Source organism: Periophthalmus magnuspinnatus, chromosome 1 (genome assembly GCF_009829125.3).
Source record: "Periophthalmus magnuspinnatus isolate fPerMag1 chromosome 1, fPerMag1.2.pri, whole genome shotgun sequence".
NCBI lineage: Eukaryota > Metazoa > Chordata > Actinopteri > Gobiiformes > Gobiidae > Periophthalmus > Periophthalmus magnuspinnatus.
The window spans coordinates 35,232,362-35,251,340 of record NC_047126.1 but is presented as its reverse complement, the minus strand read 5'-3'; the positions used below and the strand labels follow the sequence as shown (position 1 = coordinate 35,251,340).

Below are 18,979 nucleotides of genomic sequence, written 5' to 3'. Positions count from 1 at the left end.
TCACTAGGATTTTAAACAGGACACTTGCTGTACCATTATGAGCCTTTTTTGATGAATCTCACACACCAAAATTTTATATATAGAAACTAGTCAGTAAAAATATATTTTTTTTCTTTTTTATCTGGTGTTCCCTGAGTGAAGGGTACATGCTATACAGTATCTTAAAATACAGCCCCATTTAGCTTGTGTCTCTATGGTTCTCATGTCTGACCCCTGTGAACCATTTTGCTATAATTTACACATTTTAAATCAGAATATTCATCTAAAACCACTCAATAAACGAAAGAAGTCCACTGACTTCCGTGTTCCGTGAGAAACTGTAGTGTCCAATGGGAGCTGACATCGCCGTAAACGTCATCACAAGAAAGCGCCGCATGCTGTTGGCGCCCCCTATGGATAAATGCACATCACACTAGATTTGTACCAAATTGACTATGCAACACTGCTGAATCCTATGAGTATCACTGATTAAGAAAATAAAACTGGAGAAGGAAGTCCGTACATCACAAATCTACAAAATGGCATATTGAAAATAGTGGATTAAAGATTAAACTCAAACATGAATCACTCCAAATACAACTTCAGAGGCTCAATGAGAAGAAGCGACTAGAACATGGATAAACATCTGAACAAAACAGTATGAAGATGATTTATTATTATTATTATTATTATTATTATTATTATTATTATTATTATTATTAGGCCCGAGCCTGGGACAATGTCCCGGCGAGGGACTCAATAAAAACCGCGTCCGAAACCCGGAAAATGGCAAAAATTAAATAGTAAACATGCCCCAACATGCCAGTGAGTGTTGACAAAAATTAGAACTCGATGAGCTCTAAGTGTCACAAAAGCCCTAACCCCGAGAAAAAATAACAAAAGACGACTCGGTAGCGCCACCTCAAACTTTGATTTTCCAGTTTAAGCTGGAACTAACTAACTAACTGGAGACAATAGATGTTTACAGTTTCAGTGTAGTTAGCCCCTCCCCTCAGATAGATATAAGACAGTGGCCACCAGCATTCTGACCAGAACTGAAGGACCGGCTTAGATGAGCAGCAAAACATCTTCACTCCTACCATATGTCCAGTTGACAAATTTTAACTTTGTCTTTTGCTATTATTATTATTATTATTATTATTATTATTATTATTATTATTATTATTATTATTATTATTTGCACGAAATGATATACAATTTACATATGTCAGATTTTTTTTTGGTTCCACAGCGCCCAGCGAACTTTTGAATTGGACCAAAAAAATTACTTTGACATAAACATTTGAAATTTGGCATGGACATTTGGCTTGGCAAACTGAACAAAAAAGCCAATGAGAACATACCTCTATCTGCAACCATGTTACCGTGGTAACATAATAAATGTGTCATTGAAATGAATGGGGTTCAGAGTACTGGACTTTGTTGTAGACTAAATAGATGCTCTACACTCATTAAACTATGGCCTAAAATTCAAGATTGGCAAAAAATGTTGTATTTTCATGTGCAAAAAAATTAATGTTTCAAAATGACTCAATAGTGCCATCTCAAAAATCTAAATACATTGCGGCAATGAGAGACCTTTTTCATCGTAGACAAATGAAATTTGGTACAAACATAGAACATGTCAAGACAAGTAAAAAATTATATTATGACCCCACCCTAAACCCTACAGGAAGTCGTCCATTGTGGGCGGAACCACATTTTTTCAAAATTTTACCTCCCACAATTGAATTTTTTGCGCCTCGGATTTTCATTAAAAAAAAATTGCAAACTGGTCTCAATTAACTAGACCCATGTGGGATTATAGGCTACTCTCCTGAAATTTTTTTAAGTCATAAAATGTGGGTGTGGCCAACCTCGATCCATCCATCCATCCATTTTCTTCCGCTTATCCGGAGCCGGGTCGCGGGGGCAGCAGTCTAAGCAGGGACTCCCAGACTTCCCTCACCCCGGACACGTCCTCCAGCTCCTCCGGTGGGACCCCAAGGCGTTCCCAGGCCAGCCGAGAGACATAGGCCCTCCAGCGTGTCCTGGGTCTTCCCCGGGGCCTCCTCCCGGTGGGACATGCCCAGAACACCTCCCTAGGGAGGCGTCCAGGAGGCATCCTGAGCAGATGCCCGAGCCACATCAACTGGTTCCTCTCAACGTGTAGGAGCAGCGGCTCTACTCCGAGCTCCTCCCGTGTGACCGAGCTCCTCACCCTATCCCTAAGGGTGCGCCCGGCCACTCTGCGGAGGAAGCCCATTTACCCAGGGTGTGGCCAACCTGCAAAGAAAAAATACATTTTTTGGAAGTTTTAAATGACTTGTAACTCAGACATGCAGTTCTCCATTTCCCGGCATTAATATACATTTTGTTCAAAATGTTGATCTGAGTGCAAAGATATACAATTTACATATGTCAAATATTACATTACTCCACAGTGCCCCTTTTTGAAATTTTGAAAGGGTACACAAAAAAAATTACTTTGTCACAAACATTTTAAATTTGGCATAGACATCCCTATTGACATACTGAACAAAAAAGTCAATGACACCATACCTCTATTTTCAAAGGTGTTTCCATGGCAACGTCCGGCATTTCTCATTGAAATGCATGGGTTTTGGTCAACTAGGATGAAAAATATTTACTGTGTCATAGACCATTGAAATTTGGTACACATATTCCTCTCATCATACTGAACAAAAAAGCCAATGAAGACATACCTCTATTTCCAACCGTTCAGGCGTGACAATGTCATAAATGGTTTCATTGGAATGAATGGAGTAGTATTACTGAGACGCTGATTTTGGGGGGAGGGGCGATGTAAGCGGGAACGAAAGGCAGGATCTTCACTGTGGCCTGTACCCCGCGGTCGCAAGGGGTGGCGAGGGCCTTTATCACTGCTTGCAGTTTTAATTATTATTATTATCATACATTATATGATACATTTCAGATTCATCAGCTTTTTATCTGAGATGAGGACATTCTAACAGCTGGAGCTACAGTGGCTAACGCTAGCACCTTTGCACCATACTACTCTATGATCTCTCTGTTAACAATTGGAGCTAAAGTGGCTAACACTAGCACCTTTTATGATCGCTCTGTTAACAGTTGGAGCTAATGTGGCTAATACTAGCACCGTTACACCATAACACTTTATTTCAGAGTGTTTTATTCATAATCAGATCCACAGTGAGATAAACCAGAGCTTCTATATGCTTCATTCAGTCGTGTTGTGTCCAGTTAAACACCTGTCACTGTTTATATGACTCTCCCAGTGCATTGTGGTCTATATTGACTGCTCTAGTGACCAGACCTGAACAATAAATTTCCAAGTGCATTGTGGGAACTTTTGAGTGCACTACATTTTCACCAAGTGGACATTCAGACACCATAAAAAATGTGCGTGGCCCCTAAATAGTGCCCCCTGTGGGAGAGAGTATAGACATTCAGACACTTTTTATTTCATTTGAACTTCTTGTTTTGAAAATCTATCCTGTGTGTCTCCGTTCCCTCTTCTGGTCATAATATTCCGCCTGTTATATTTAATTCCAAAATGGCTGTCTTGATTTTCCCCTCCTTGCTTCTGTAATCACAACAAGGACACGATATGTGCCACTCACTCTGTTTGTCTGGCTCTTCGTCCCAGCGTAAACCCAGCGGAGCCTCCAGTCAATCTGCTCCATAATGAAAATGCTAATGATTTTCCCGGTGTTGCCCCAGTCCTGTCAATCACCCTCACAGCTCCAGTCGCCTCTGGAACCGTCCCAAAATGTCCGATGAGACCACCAGAGAAGATGCTTCCTTTAAAGCTCCTGGATGTCATGTTCTAATGCTGTTTCCTCCTCAAAAACAGACCTGGAGTTGTATTTTGTTTCATTAATTATAATTAGTCTGCATCTCCAAACCTGAAAATGCTCCGTTTCACCTTGTGATGTCATGAAGTGGTAGTTTTCAAAATAACAGCTCCTTTTACCTTTAGTTCAGTAGAGATTGGCAATTCCAGGACTGAAATGATCCAAATGATTCTAGTGAAGGTGTATGGAGTTTATAAACACAGTGGAGACACTTCCTGTATTACCACATGATGACATCACAAGGTGGAACAGAGTGTTTTCAGTTTGAGAGAAGAACTCAAACTGTGTCATATGGGCCCTTTAAACAGTCTAATATGGGCCCTTTAAGTTGCAGTTGGTTTGTGAGAAAAATCAGTAATGAATGACTTTGAGTGCGGCTTTGTTTGACCAGACAAAAGGCAAGGCAAGGCAAGTTTATTTGTACAGCACAATTCGTACACAAGGTAATTCAAAGTGCTTTACAGAATAAGAAAGACATTAAAATCACACAAATCAAAACATAAATAATCACAAATAATCATCATAAAATTAACATTAAAAGAGAAGAGTGCAGAATAAAAACCTGTCAGTCATATGCACAGCTAAACAGAACTGTTTTGAGTCTGGATTTAAATATTGTCAAAGTAGAGGCCTGTCTCACATCTTCAGGAAGATTGTTCCAGGTTTTAGCTGCATAAAACTTAAACGCTGATTCCCCATGTTTAGTCCTGACTCTGGGCACCAGCAGGAGGCCGGTCCCTAAAGTCCTCAAATTGCGAGATGGTTCATATGGCACTAACATGCAAAAGCAGGTTGAGGTGTAAAATCGAGAGCACAGAGAAAGAATCACCCACCTCCAGAGGCAGGAATCACACACACACACACACACACACACACACACACACATACACCAGCAAACACGCGCACACACACAAACACACATACACAACAGTAGTAGTAGTAGTAGTAGTAGTCGTAGGAGTAATAGTAGTAGTAGCAGTAGTAGTAGGAGTAGTAGTAGGAGTAGTAGTAGTAGTAGTAGTAGTAGTAGTAGTAGTAGTAGTAATAGTAGTAGTAGCAGTAGTAGTAGTAGTAGCAGTAGTAGTAGTAGTAGTAGCAGTAGTAGTAGGAGTAGTAGTAGTAGCAGTAGTAGTAGTAGTAGTCGTAGGAGTAATAGTAGTAGTAGCAGTAGTAGTAGGAGTAGTAGTAGGAGTAGTAGTAGTAGTAGTAGTAGTAGTAGTAGTAGTAATAGTAGTCGTAGGAGTAATAGTAGTAGTAGCAGTAGTAGTAGTAGTAGTAGTAGGAGTGGTAGTAATAGTAATAGTAGTAGTAGCAGTAGTAGTAGTAGTAGCAGTAGTAGTAGTAGTAGTAGCAGTAGTAGTAGGAGTAGTAGTAGTAGCAGTAGTAGTAGCAGTAGTAGTAGGAGTAGTAGTAGCAGTAGTAGTAGGAGTAGTAGTAGGAGTAGTAGTAGTAGTAGCAGTAGTTGTAGTAGTAGTAGTAGCAGTAGTTGTAGTAGTAGTAGTATTAGTAGTAGTAGTAGGAGGAGTAGCAGTAGTAGCAGTAGTAGTAGTAGTAGTAGGAGTAGTAGTAGCAGTAGTAGTAGTAGTAGTAGGAGTAGTAGTAGTAGTAGCAGTAGTAGTAGCAGTAGTAGTAATAGTAGTAGTAGTAGTAGCAGTAGTAGTAGGAGTAGTAGTAGCAGTAATAGTAGGAGTAGTAGTAGCAGTAGTAGTAGTAGCAGTAGTAGTAGGAGTAGTAGTAGTAGTAGTAGGAGTAGTAGTAGTAGTAGGAGTAGCAGTAGTAGCAGTAGTAGGAGTAGTAGTAGTAGAAATAGTAGTAGTAGCAGTAGTAGTAGGAGTAGTAGTAGTAGTAGTAGTAGCAGTAGTAGTAGTAGTAGGAGTAGCAGTAGTAGTAGTAGTAGTAGTAGTAGTAGGAGTAGTAGTAGTAGTAGTAGTAGCAGTAGTAGTAGTAGTAGTAGTAGTAGTAGTAGTAGTAGCAGTAGTAGTAGTAGTAGGAGTAGTAATATATATATATATATATATATATATATATATATATATATATATATATATATATATATATATATATATATATATATATATATATATATATATATATATATATATATTGGTCATATGTGTTTGTTCTGCTGCTTCTTCTGTCTTTTGTGGAGTTGTGTTATGTTTGATAATTATTACTATGACATATTTGCTGCAAACACACACTCGGGCTCTTGTTCCGTGGCCGCAGATTAAATGAATCGTGTTGCCATGGTTGCGTGACACTGGAGCGCTCTCAGAGGACATGATGGGAGTTCCCTGACTCGACTCCTCGCCTTGAGTCCTCGTCTGGACTCTCGCTCCGACAGTAGCGGCCTGCGTGCATCACTTGATTAGAGCCGTGCTTTGTTTACACATTCGTCTTCTCCGCTTTGATCTTGCAGCAGGATGCATTGTGGGACAGGAAGTGTTTCTGACCTTTGCTGACTTCAATAAGGGAGAATCGATGAGTGTTGTTGTGCGGATAAGCAGCCTCCCAAATTGCCTTGTAATACGCCGTGCACAGAGATGATGTTTTAAGCTCGTGTTGAGAGCTAATGGGGAAAAGTTTCATCACTTGTTTTGTTTCATTAGTTTCATTTCTGTGCTTAGCAGATCTGATTCCTCTGAGAATATTTTTAAGCAGGCTCGTGTGAACAAAAGTACAGTCTTCCCTGGTTCATCGCGGGGGTTAACTTCCAAAATCAGCAATAGGCAAAATCTGAGAAGTAGAAAGCTTTTTTTAAATAATTATTATATAAGTTTTAAGGCTATAAGACTCCTGTCCACACACTTTATACACTTTTCTCACACAGGCATTAACATTTTCTCACATTTCTCTCTTGTTTCTACAGTCTCAAAGTTCAAACCTTTGTAGATTTTTAAAAATAAGCACAGTATTATAAAATTAAACTATGTACTGTAAATGAAAATTATAGCTTTTATAAATACTGTAACAAATTTAATTTTAAGTAAAACTGCAAGCAGTGATAAAGGCCCTCGCCACCCATTGCAACCGCGGGATACACGCCACTGTGAAGATCCTGCCACTAGCTCCAGTTTACATCATTATACAGAGGTATGTTTTCTTTAGCTTTTCTGTTCAGTATGGCAATATGGATGAATATGCCAGATTTCAAATGTTTTTGATAAACACATTTTTTTTTAGTTCCATTCAAAATTTCAAGAGGGCACTGTACAGCAATGTATTGTGTCAAATATGTAAATTGTATATCAATGCGGTCAGATCATTATTTTGAACAAAATGTATATTAATGCTGGGAAACTTCATGTCTAAGTTATACACAAAACAGCATTTTTGTTTTACATGTTGGCCACACCCACATTTTTTTTACTTCAAAGGAGTAGCCCATAATCCCACATGGGTTTAGTTCTTTTGGACCAATTTGCTAGGTTGTTGGATGAAAATCCATGGTGTAAAAAATTCAAATGTGAGAATTAAAATTTCAAAAAAACTGGGTTCCGCCCACAATGGCCGACTTCCTGTAGGGTTTAGGGTGGGGTCATAATATCATTTTTTAACTTGACTTGACATGTTTTATGTTTGCACCAAATTTCATTTGTCTACGATGAAAAAAGTCTCTCATTGCTGTAATGTATTTTGAGGTGGCGCTATTGAGTCATTTTAAAACATAAATTTTTCGCAAACCTTGAATTTTAGGCCATAGTTGGATCAGTGTAGAGCATCTATTTAGTCTACAACAAAGAGCAGCGCTGTGAACCCCATTCATTTCAATGACACATTTATTGTGTAACCAGCAGTATGTCAAGGGGAATGTGCCAAATTTCAATTATCTATGAGGAATTAGTCAAAAAAAAAAAAAAAAGAAAGAAGAAAGAAAAGAATTGGGGTTGTTACCGAGTCATTTTTCAATGTTTTTAAGTACAAATTTCAAAAAACAAAAAATGTTGCCAATCTTGAATTTTCTCAATGGTCTCAATTTGGAAAGAAATGGAATTTTTTTCCACCTATTATTTTTCGCCTAAACCATAAAAGCTAAAATCATCTGACTTTCTCATATTGTGCCCCATCACAAATAAGGCCTCTGTGAATTTTTTCACATGTTCGTGACAAATCGATTGTCTTCTATGAATTTTTGAAAATTAAATTTGAAGAAAGCGTATCATTGCGTCTCAAATCTGCATAAATGCTGTAGCAGTAGTAGTCGATCCTTCAACCTTTGGTTTGGGGGCCAACACTCTACTACTACTACTAGCCAACGTTAGAGCGTTGACAAGTAGTAGTAGCAGTAGTAGTAGTAGTAGTAGCACTAGCAGCAGTAGCAGAAATAGTAGTCATTATAGAAGCCTAATGGTGGTAGTAGTAGTAGAAAAGCCAAGTAGATGAAATAGTAGCCACAGTAGTATTAGTAGCAGTCTTCAAAGTCTAATAGTTGCAGTTGTAGTAGAAGTTTGTAATTGTGTACCATGTTTTCACACAATAATATAAGGCAACTTAGTGTAAAAGTATTCAAAGTATTTAGAACATAGTACATGTAAAGTAGTAGTAGTAGTAGTAGCAGTAGTAGTAGCAGAGCCGCGGTATAGGGATGAAAGAGCCGCATGCGGCTCCAGAGCCACTGGTTGCCGCCCCCTGGCCTAGTCCCTCTTTATAGGGGAATCATGGAGTACGTGTCCCCTTTAAGAAGATGAGATTTTCTGCAGATGTGAAAATGAAACATGTTTTCGTGCTGAGCTGTGAGGCCCACATGAATTCATTTACCCTGAATAAAAGATTATCAATGGCCATAATCCGGTGAGTGTGCCTTGAGTGTGTGGAGCGTGTGCAGTTTAAGCCAGTCTGAAGGAGCCCTGTGACAGCTGCGTCCCCCATTACTCACCCTGTCATCACCCCGACATTCTGAACATGCAGCACTGGGACTGAATCAGAGAAGCACATCCAGTAAAAGAAGACGAGCTGGTGCTTAGGGAAATCCAAGAGAACATTCAATGTGACCATAGGCTCCAAATTCACCCCTATAACTGCTAGCCTCGATGAGCTTCATTTGGAGCCGAACGCTGTGGGTGGAGTCATTCTTACTTAGCCCACTTGGTTACACAGTTCGTGATTGTGACAGAAATATATCTGACTGCCCAACTGCATAAATGATGAAAAAGAGGGTGAAACTGTTCAGTGAGGTTCATTGGGTCTAAAAATTATTTTTTGTAGATTCTTTCTCAGTCCAAGGTTTAGTTTGCTTTCATCCCTAACAGTTTGGACTGCTCGCTGGCGCCTGAGAGTGGTCACATGATGTTGCTGTGACGTGTCTGGTCAGCTGATTTAAACAGCTTTTGGCGCTGTCTTGCTATTGGTGGAGGCAGGATCACAGCACCATCTGCAGTCTGACTTTTTCAGATCAGTATTCCAGGTGCGTGAGACTAAAAGGCCCCCTCGTCCCGGTTTATTGTCCTGTGGACATGTTTCTCTATTTCTGTTGCCTCCTTAGTCGAGCGACAATGTTTGTTGTCCTTTGTCCCAACAATGTTTGCTCCGTCCCAGTCCAGAATGTGGTTTCTTTTTTACAATAATCAGAAATGGCCAATTTCCACCTGGGATACTGTCCCGAAGAAGTCAAGCTGCAGATGGCGCTGTCGTCCTGTCTTCACCAGTAGGAAGACAATTTAAATCAGCTGACCTGACATGTCGCAGTAACACCTTGTGACCACTTTGAGGAAGACTGCTGGTGAGCAATCCAGACTGTCAGATATAAAAACAAACTAAACCTTGATCTGAGAAAGAATCTATAAAAATATCCATCCATCCATTTTCTTCCTCTTATCCGGGGCCGGGTCGCGGGGGCAGCAGTCTAAGCAGGGACTCCCGGACTTCCCTCACCCCAGACACGTCCTCCAGCTCCTCCGGTGGGACCCCAAGGCGTTCCCAGGCCAGAGAGACATAGGCCCTCCAGCGTGTCCTGGGTCTTCCCCGGGGCCTCCTCCCGGTGGGACATGCCTGGAACACCTCCCTAGGGAGGCGTCCAGGAGGCATCCTGAGCAGATGCCCGAGCCACCTCAGCTGGCTCCTCTCAACGTGTAGGAGCAGCGGCTCTACTCCGAGCTCCTCCCGTGTGACCGAGCTCCTCACCCTATCCCTAAGGGAGCGCCCAGCCACTCTGCGGAGGAAACCCATTTCAGCCGCTTGTATCCACGATCTTGTCCTTTCGGTCATTACCCAGAGCTCATGACCATAGGTGAGGGCAGGAACATAGATTGACCGGTAAATCGAGAGCTTCGCCTTCCGGCTCAGCTCCTTCTTCACCACAACGGACCGATACAGCGACCGCATCACTGCAGACGCTGCACCGATCCGCCTGTCAATCTCCCGCTCCATCCTTCCCTCACTCGTGAACAAGACCCCGAGATACTTGAACTCCTCCACTTGAGGCAGAGACTCACCACCCGGAGAGAGCAAGCTGATTCTCATCCCAGCCCCTTCACACTTGGCTGCAAACCCCAGGTTCTTCTTCTATAAAAATACACTATATATATATATATATATATATATATATATATATATATATATATATATATATATATATATATATATATATATATATATATATATATATATATATATATATATACACATCAGCGAAGCAAACACCATTGTACAGAGTCTGGTGTGTCTTACCCAAGGACTCAATGACAGCATTCATCTGTGGGAGCTGGAATCACACCACCAACCTGCAGATCAGTGGACAAGCACTCTACCAACTGAGCCACTGTCATCCCAGTCCAAAGGTATTCCCATATTTTTTAGCTCGTTTGGCAATGAATTTTAAATAGCCTCCAAAATCACTTAGTTATCGGAACAGTGCTTTTGTATTAACACATTGTCTTGTCGTTAACTGCTGGATGAGACTAAAACAAACCCGGGCCGCACTAGACAAAGGAGTGTGTTCTTTGGTTGTGCTCCGTGTGCTGGGGCTTTTAAGGCGGAGGAGGCATGAGGCTGCTTTAAAGTAGAGATAGCTCATTAGGCTCAGAGACAAGGAGCACAGGGACCTTTACAAAGAGGAGCCGAGGACACGAGCCGGAACAATCGGAGCCAAACATCTATGTGCCAACACGAGGATGAGGCGCTGCTTCTGTCACCTGTGGCTAGCCCTACACTGTGGAAGCCATTCCTACAGAGCGCTGTGGAGATAATGTCTATATTTACTCAGTGTGATGCTAAACAGATCTGAAAGCTTAAGCCTCGGGGTTTTCTGCAAAAGCTTCTTAGACTGTGATGATTCTCCTGCATATGAATGGTACTATGTGTGTGTGTGTGTTTGTGTGCGCGCACCCACATGTGTGGCAGGGGTGTATAGCATTGTGGGGACCAAAATCTGTTCCCATGATTCTGTGAAAAAAATCCTCATAATTTAAATTTCTTTATAATCAGAACTGTGCAGAACTACTAGTCCTTTCTTCTCGTTGAGCCTCTGAAGTTGTATTTGGAGTGATTCATGTGAGTAATCTTTAATCCACTATTTTCACATTTTGCCGATCTACTCCCCGTTTAACCTCCACCAGTACACTCCCACTGTGACGTACACGCCCACTGTGATGTACACGCCCACTGTGACATACACATTTCCTTCTTCAGTTTTATTTTCTTAATCGGTGATACTTGCAGGATTCGGCAGCGTTGCATCATCATTTTGGTACAACTGAAAAAAAATGTGCTGCTCTAAAGTGGTGTGCAGCTGTCCATAGGGGGCGCCGACAGCATGCGGCACTTTGTTGTGATGATGTTTACGGCGACATCAGCTCCCATTGACACTACAGTTTTCTAACACGGAACTCAGCGGACTTGTCTCTTTTATTAAGTGGTTTTAGATGAATATTGTGATTAAAAATGTGTAAATTATAACAAAATGATCCACAGGGATGAGAACCATAGAGACTCGAGCACAATAGAACTAATTTAAGATTTGCTATGGTTAGGGTTAGGATTGGTCTCATGGAAATAAAAATAGGTCAGTGTATGTGTTTGTGTGTGTGTGTGTCTATGTGTTTGCGTGTGTGTGTTTTTGTGTGTGTATAGATATATTTGTGAGTCAGATATTCACAGCGCACACACAAACAGAAGGTGTAAATCCCTGTTTGCTCTGCAGGATTCTTGCTGATGGAGCCAAAACTATAGAGGTTATACACAGACGTCATTTTATTTGAAAAATGCTCCTCAGCATTCAGACTGAGGAAGAACTGTGGAATTATGGGTAGAACAACAGACTAAATGTTTTTTTTTTTCTTTTTTCTTTAAGTGTTTTGAGCTTTTATAGGAGAAAAAGTCATTACTCACCACTGACTCTGATGCTGTCACTCTCAGAATTCAGACTGTAGTGATGTCGTCTGCGTAACCTCTGTACCCACAGCCTGCAGACAGGGGGCAGTATGTGGGTGCTGAGCTGTCAGTCAAATCCACATGTAGCAGAACAAGTGATGCGTGAAGGATCTCACTGTCATTTTCTTTCCAGACAGGGCCTTCCAAAGATCAGCGCTCCACAGGGCTCCAGCTCCGCTCCAGGCAAACACTGTCCTCTGTGTTTGCACTTACTCTTTTAAGATTATTTAAGAGTCTGTCAAATTAACACGATGACGTTAAAAGGTTTCATGGCTGGGTTTCAGACAACGTTACAACATTTTACAGGCCAATCATATTTAATACAGATGGGGATAGCTAAAATGAATAACACAGTGAGTTCTTGGGTCTAATCACTAGTAGAAATGATCAAGTTCAACATTTGTAAATTTATCTTTGGGATATTTCATGGCAAAGTACAATGTAATCAATGGGGAAAACTGGCTCTTGCTTATAGACAAGAAGTGGACTAAGTGAGTGTGACGTCACCCACAGCGTTCCAAATGAAGCTCATCGAAGCTAACAGCTATAGGGATGAATTTGGAGCTGCGTTCCATATTTGGAATTCTGACTGCGCGTGTCAAAGAGCCAATCCAGAGCAAGGCTGATGCAGGTAACACCTGTCGGTTTCTGTTTTGTTCCATAAAGAACAGGCACAGAGGCACAGGAATCATACTGTAGATCTTTATTGTTAGTTACAGTAATACAGACGGGATAAAGGCAACGTCTGGCAAAATTAAAAGCAGAGTCTAAAGCAAAGTCAAGTGAGTAGAGTCTAAAAAAGAGTATAAATCAGAGTCAAGTGAGTAGAGTCTAAAAGAAGAGTATAAACCAGAGTCAAGTGAGTAGAGTCTAATGCAGAGTCTAAAGCAGAATCAAGTGAGTAGAGTCTAAAGCAGAGTCTAACGCAGAGTCTAGTGAGTAGAGTCTAAAGCAGAGTCTAGTGAGTAGAGTGTAAAGCAGAGTCTAATGCAGAGTCTAGTGGTAGAGTCTAAAGCAGAGTCTAAAGCAGAGTCTAGTGGGTAGAGTCTAAAGCAGAGTCTAAAGCAGAGTCTAGTGGGTAGAGTCTAAAGCAGAGTCTAGTGAGTAGAGTGTAAAGCAGAGTCTAATGCAGAGTCTAGTGGTAGAGTCTAAAGCAGAGTCTAAAGCAGAGTCTAGTGGGTAGAGTCTAAAGCAGAGTCTAAAGCAGAGTCTAGTGGGTAGAGTCTAAAGCAGAGTCTAGTGAGTAAAGTGTAAAGCAGAGTCTAATGCAGAGTCTAGTGGTAGAGTCTAAAGCAGAGTCTAAAGCAGAGTCTAGTGGGTAGAGTCTAAAGCAGAGTCTAACGCAGAGTCTAGTGAGTAGAGTCTAAAGCAGAGTCTAGTGAGTAGAGTGTAAAGCAGAGTCTAATGCAGAGTCTAGTGGTAGAGTCTAAAGCAGAGTCTAAAGCAGAGTCTAAAGCAGAGTCTAAAGCAGAGTCTAAAGCAGAGTCTAATGCAGAGTCTAGTGGTAGAGTCTAAAGCAGAGTCTAAAGCAGAGTCTAGTGAGTAGAGTCTAAAGCAGAGTCTAAAGCAGAGTCTAGTGAGTAGAGTCTAAAGCAGAGTCTAAAGCAGAGTCTAAAGCAGAGTCTAAAGCAGAGTCTAGTGGGTAGAGTGTAAAGAAGAGTCTAAAGCAGAGTCTAAAGCAGAGTCTAATGCAGAGTCTAGTGGGTAGAGTCTAAAGCAGAGTCTAAAGCAGAGTCTAGTGGGTAGAGTCTAAAGCAGAGTCTAAAGCAGAGACTAGTGAGTAGAGTCTTAAAGCAGAGTCTAAAGCAGAGTCTAAAGTAGAGTCTAGTGAGTAGAGTCTAAAGTAGAGTCTAAAGCAGAGTCTAAGGCAGAGTCTAGTGGGTAGAGTCTAAAGCAGAGTCTAAAGCAGAGTCTAATGCAGAGTCTAGTGGGTAGAGTCTAAAGCAGAGTCTAGTGGGTAGAGTCTAAAGCAGAGTCTAAAACAGAGTCTAGTGAGTGGAGTCTAAAGCAGAGTCTAAAGCAGAGTCTAAAGCAGAGTCTAGTGAGTAGAGTCTAAAGCAGAGTCTAGTGAGTAGAGTCTAAAGAAGAGTCTAAAGCAGAGTCTAAAGCAGAGTCTAGTGGGTAGAGTCTAAAGCAGAGTCTAAAGCAGAGTCTAGTGAGTAGAGTTTAAAGTAGAGTCTAAAGCAGAGTCTAAAGCAGAGTCTAGTGGGTAGAGTCTAAAGCAGAGTCTAAAGCAGAGTCTAGTGAGTAGAGTCTAAAGCAGAGTCTAAAGCAGAGTCTAGTGAGTAGAGTCTAAAGCAGAGTCTAAAGCAGAGTCTAGTGGGTAGAGTCTAAAGCAGAGTCTAAAGCAGAGTCTAGTGAGTAGAGTCTAAAGCAGAGTCTAAAGCAGAGTCTAGTGAGTAGAGTCTAAAGCAGAGTCTAAAGCAGAGTCTAGTGGGTAGAGTCTAAAGCAGAGTCTAAAGTAGAGTCTAAAGCAGAGTCTAAAGCAGAGTCTAAAGCAGAGTCTAGTGAGTAGAGTCTAAAGAAGAGTCTAAAGCAGAGTCTAAAGCAGAATCTAGTGGGTAGAGTCTAAAGCAGAGTCTAAAGCAGAGTCTAGTGAGTAGAGTCTAAAGCAGAGTCTAAAGCAGAGTCTAGTGAGTAGAGTTTAAAGTAGAGTCTAAAGCAGAGTCTAAAGCAGAGTCTAGTGAGTAGAGTCTAAAGCAGAGTCTAAAGCAGAGTCTAGTGAGTAGAGTCTAAAGCAGAGTCTAAAGCAGAGTCTAGTGGGTAGAGTCTAAAGCAGAGTCTAAAGTAGAGTCTAAAGCAGAGTCTAAAGCAGAGTCTAGTGGGTAGAGTCTAAAGCAGAGTCTAAAGCAGAGTCTAAAGCAGAGTCTAAAGCAGAGTCTAAAGCAGAGTCTAGTGAGTAGAGTCTAAAGCAGAGTCTAGTGAGTAGAGTCTAGTGAGTAGAGTCTAAAGCAGAGTCTAGTGAGTAGAGTCTAAAGCAGAGTCTAGTGAGTAGAGTCTAAAGAAGAGTCTAGTGAGTAGAGTCTAAAGCAGAGTCTAAAGCAGAGTCTAGTGAGTAGAGTCTAAAGCAGAGTCTAGTGAGTAGAGTCTAAAGAAGAGTCTAGTGAGTAGAGTCTAAAGCAGAGTCTAAAGCAGAGTCTAGTGGGTAGAGTCTAAAGCAGAGTCTAAAGCAGAGTCTAGTGGGTAGAGTCTAAAGCAGAGTCTAAAGCAGAGTCCAAATCAGAGTCTGAAGTAGAGTGTAAATCAGAGTCTTATGAGTAGAGTCAAGTGAGTAGACTCTATAGCAGAGTCTGAAGCAGAGTCTGAAGCAGTCTCAAGTAGAACCTAAGGCAAAGTCTCAATCAGAGTCGAGTCAGTAGAGTCTATTCCAGAGTCTAAAACATAGTCTAAAGCAACCCTCCCAGAGTGGGGGGTCAGTCATTCCTGTATGAAAGGAAGTATGACCAGAACGTAGCTGCTATCCTCCGTTAGTGCGATATATGGCCACAGCTGCATGAGAAACAGAACATTTTGCAACATTGTAAGAAAATAGTCAATGTATTATATTTGTATATTGTCCACATCCCCCTTCTCGCCTGCACTGCTGCTTTAGCAGGGAGCAGGCCCTTAGCTACACTGTCAATCAAACCTGTTGCTAAAGCTAATGGGAGTGATCTTGGGGAAAGAATGCACCTAATTTGTCTGTTATTAATGTTCATATCTTGATTTACAGACACAATAGTGAAATAAAAACCCCAGGATCATGTAGAGGGTTAATACAAACATTTAAGACCAAAATGAGTCTGACAGCAGCAGTTACAGAGAGAGGACACAGTTTTTACAGAGAAAGTGAATTGGAGCTGGAGGTGCGTTCATGCTCACTTCCTATTTGGGACGCAGCAGCTAGCACACGTGTCAAACTCAAGGCCTGTGGGCCAAATGCGGCCTGCCACGTCATTTTATGTGGCCCGCGACAAGGTCAATTAAAAGGTATGACTGTCTTAAAATATCAGTTTATCAGGAGATACACAGTTACACAGTCATTTTTTTTTTTCAGATCAATGCAATATTTATAACTTGAATAAGTATACAAAAACAATTAATTAACAAGATTAAAAAGTAGTTGCATTTATTTTACGTTAAATTTGGTTACATTTATACTGTCTTAAATTATATCTGGCCCTTTGAGAGCAGCCATTTTATTTATGTGGCCCTCGTTGAAAATGACACCCCTGAGCTAGTTACCTATGTCCATTTATATATACAGTTTATGCTCCTGCATCTGTTAGTATGACATCATCACATCTGAAAAACACCAATCGTGAACTTTATAACTTGAAACTATAATAGTAAGTATTCGTTTCTCACAGTACAGTTCAGTTGACAGTATCACTAGTTATCTAATAGCAAAGTTTAGTTTAAATATGAACTACTTTGTGTAGGAATCATGCTGTAAACATAAACCTGCCTGATTCATTCCCGGCTGGGCCTCTCTACAGCTTTGACTGTGTTCTGGTGCTGTCCATGGTGCTGAAATCCTGAACTGGAGCTTTGAGGCTTATAATGCTGCAGACAGAAGGCTGTTGACAAAGCAATCTTTAATAATTAGATACGCTTTTGCTGTTACACATAATTAACTGTTCTAAATAATTAACGTTTGCTAACAATATATGTTTACATTTTATGAATAAACCAAACTAATGTGACCCTTTTTCAATAAAAATGTCGTGGAAATGATCTGTAACATTAACACCAAAACGTACAAGAAGACTGTTTATTATGTTTGCACCAGTAAACGGACAGTCTCACTACTGACACTGAGTTTCTGCTGCAGTCGGCCAGAGCCATGGGGTAAGAACAGTAAAATACTGCAAGGTCCAAGCCTTCTAAGCTCAGAGAGGTCACACCTTTACATAAATATCTGAGTACAGGTAAAGATGATCAAAAAAATAAACATGTGAAATAAAACAGCAGACATGTATGTTTTTATTATTATTATTATTATTATTATTATTATTATTATTATTATTATTATTATTGTTTTATTTAACCTTTATTTAACCAGGAAAGTCCCATTGAGATTACTAATCTCCTTTTCAAGGGAGTCCTGGGAAAACAGCACAGTTACATTTCATTACACACATTTTCAACACACCTCAAAATGGATTCTTAAAAGCAATTACAAATCATAGACTTAATTTCCAAACCTGTAAATGGAAAGCACAAAGTTACCTGAAGCCTTCTGTGAGACTAAAGGATTCGACAAAGACGAGCGTGGCTTTGAACACTTCTTGCAGTGTATCTTGGACAATGGAAAAACTACACACAAAACTAACATTTCTACCACAAAAAGCTTTTCATTTGATTCTGTATAAACAGGAGCTGAGTGTTTTTCAGTCAGTTTGGTTTATATTTCTGAGGTTAACATCTGGTTGGTCATCATTTCCGCTTTCCCCTGAAGCTCTTCTTCTGAAGCTCTTAATTTGAAAGCACCAGCCGGACGTGGAAGCCGAGCTCCGGCAGCTTGAAGCAGCACCAGAGCACCAGGCAGTGCCACTGGGCCGCCACACTCGCTCTCTCCCGCTCTCGAGTTGCGCCTCGGAGCTCTGCTCTTGCAAAAGCAGCGCACATGAACGTGTCTCCTTTGGAAAGCGCATCAGCTCGCGTGAATTTCACAAGGAGCCTGGGACATTTTTCTCCTTTGTGGACCCTCCAGTTTCGCTGTGAACCTCGGGGTTTATGGAATAAGCTGGAGACGTTATGATTACGCGCGGATAGCGGGACGAAGCGCATGAAACTTTGACTCGGAGCAAGGCACTTTAGAATCTTTTAACTGATGCTTTGTGTTTTACCTGCCCGCTGGAAAGGACGTCCACAGAATGTCTGACCACGTCCACTTACAGATGTGGTGGAGCTCAAGAATGCAGGGGGTCTCGTGTTTTGGAAAATGACTGGCAGCATCGACGCTAAAATAATGGTCAGAAGATGTCTACTTACCTTCAAACCGTTCAGGTGAGAGGCGCGTTTCTGTGGCTGACCGCGTGGAAACATGAAGAACAGGCTCATGTCAAGCTGTCCACGCGAGCCACACGCCCCTTATGAAACGCTAGACACCAAGGAGCATGTAGTTGTAAAGCCCGTGCCATAATGAGACGTTACGTAGAACCAAACGACACGCGCGCGGCAGATGTTTCCCTCAGAGAGGGGCACATCCTAGGAATCAGACTGGTTTAAGGTTTAATAGATGAATCAGGTTGTTTCATAAACGAATCAGGTTGGTTTCACGGGGATGAAGCCGTAAATCCCGTAAGGAGTCTAGTTGTAGCTCATAGCAGCGACTCGAGCGCTAACTTGGTTCCATCGTGAGCGCCAGGGCTGTTGTTGATCGGATGCAGCGGCTGAACTGCTGGAGGTTTGGAAACGCCACGGCGACTGCTAAAGACGTTGTGGTTTTGTGGGTTTTTAAAGGGAGGGTTCCTTTGTGTCCATGGGGGTGCAGCGCGTGCAGCTGTAGCCTCCTGTTTATAACTCATTCATTTTTCATTTCTCTTTGCTTATACAGAGAGAGCCCAATGAGATCAGCACACTCAGAACAATGCAAAAGCACAACACATAACTGCAGAACTGTCCATTTAAAACAAAACAGGAGCAGGTATAAGTATAAATGTGCATTAGTGGCACCAATCTGTCCAGTTTTACATGTCCTTCAAATGTGTTCCATTTTTAGGAAGCATAATATAACCAAAAGCTTTTTTTACAATGTTAGTTCATCCAGTTCATCAGTTTGTTTGTCA

At 41.2% G+C, this 18,979-nt stretch overlaps 1 protein-coding gene across 1 annotated transcript in view; it reads left to right on the top strand.

Annotated features, from left to right (window-relative positions):
• Window positions 1-18,132: 18,132 nt before the first annotated feature.
• LOC117377397 (alpha-1,6-mannosylglycoprotein 6-beta-N-acetylglucosaminyltransferase B-like) overlaps window positions 18,133-18,979 on the top strand; it is a 190,633-nt gene continuing 189,786 nt past the window's right edge. Inside the window, exon 1 of the mRNA XM_033973782.2 lies at window positions 18,133-18,197. Within this exon, the coding sequence (XP_033829673.1) occupies window positions 18,133-18,197 (65 nt within the window). The remainder of the gene's footprint in view (window positions 18,198-18,979) is intronic.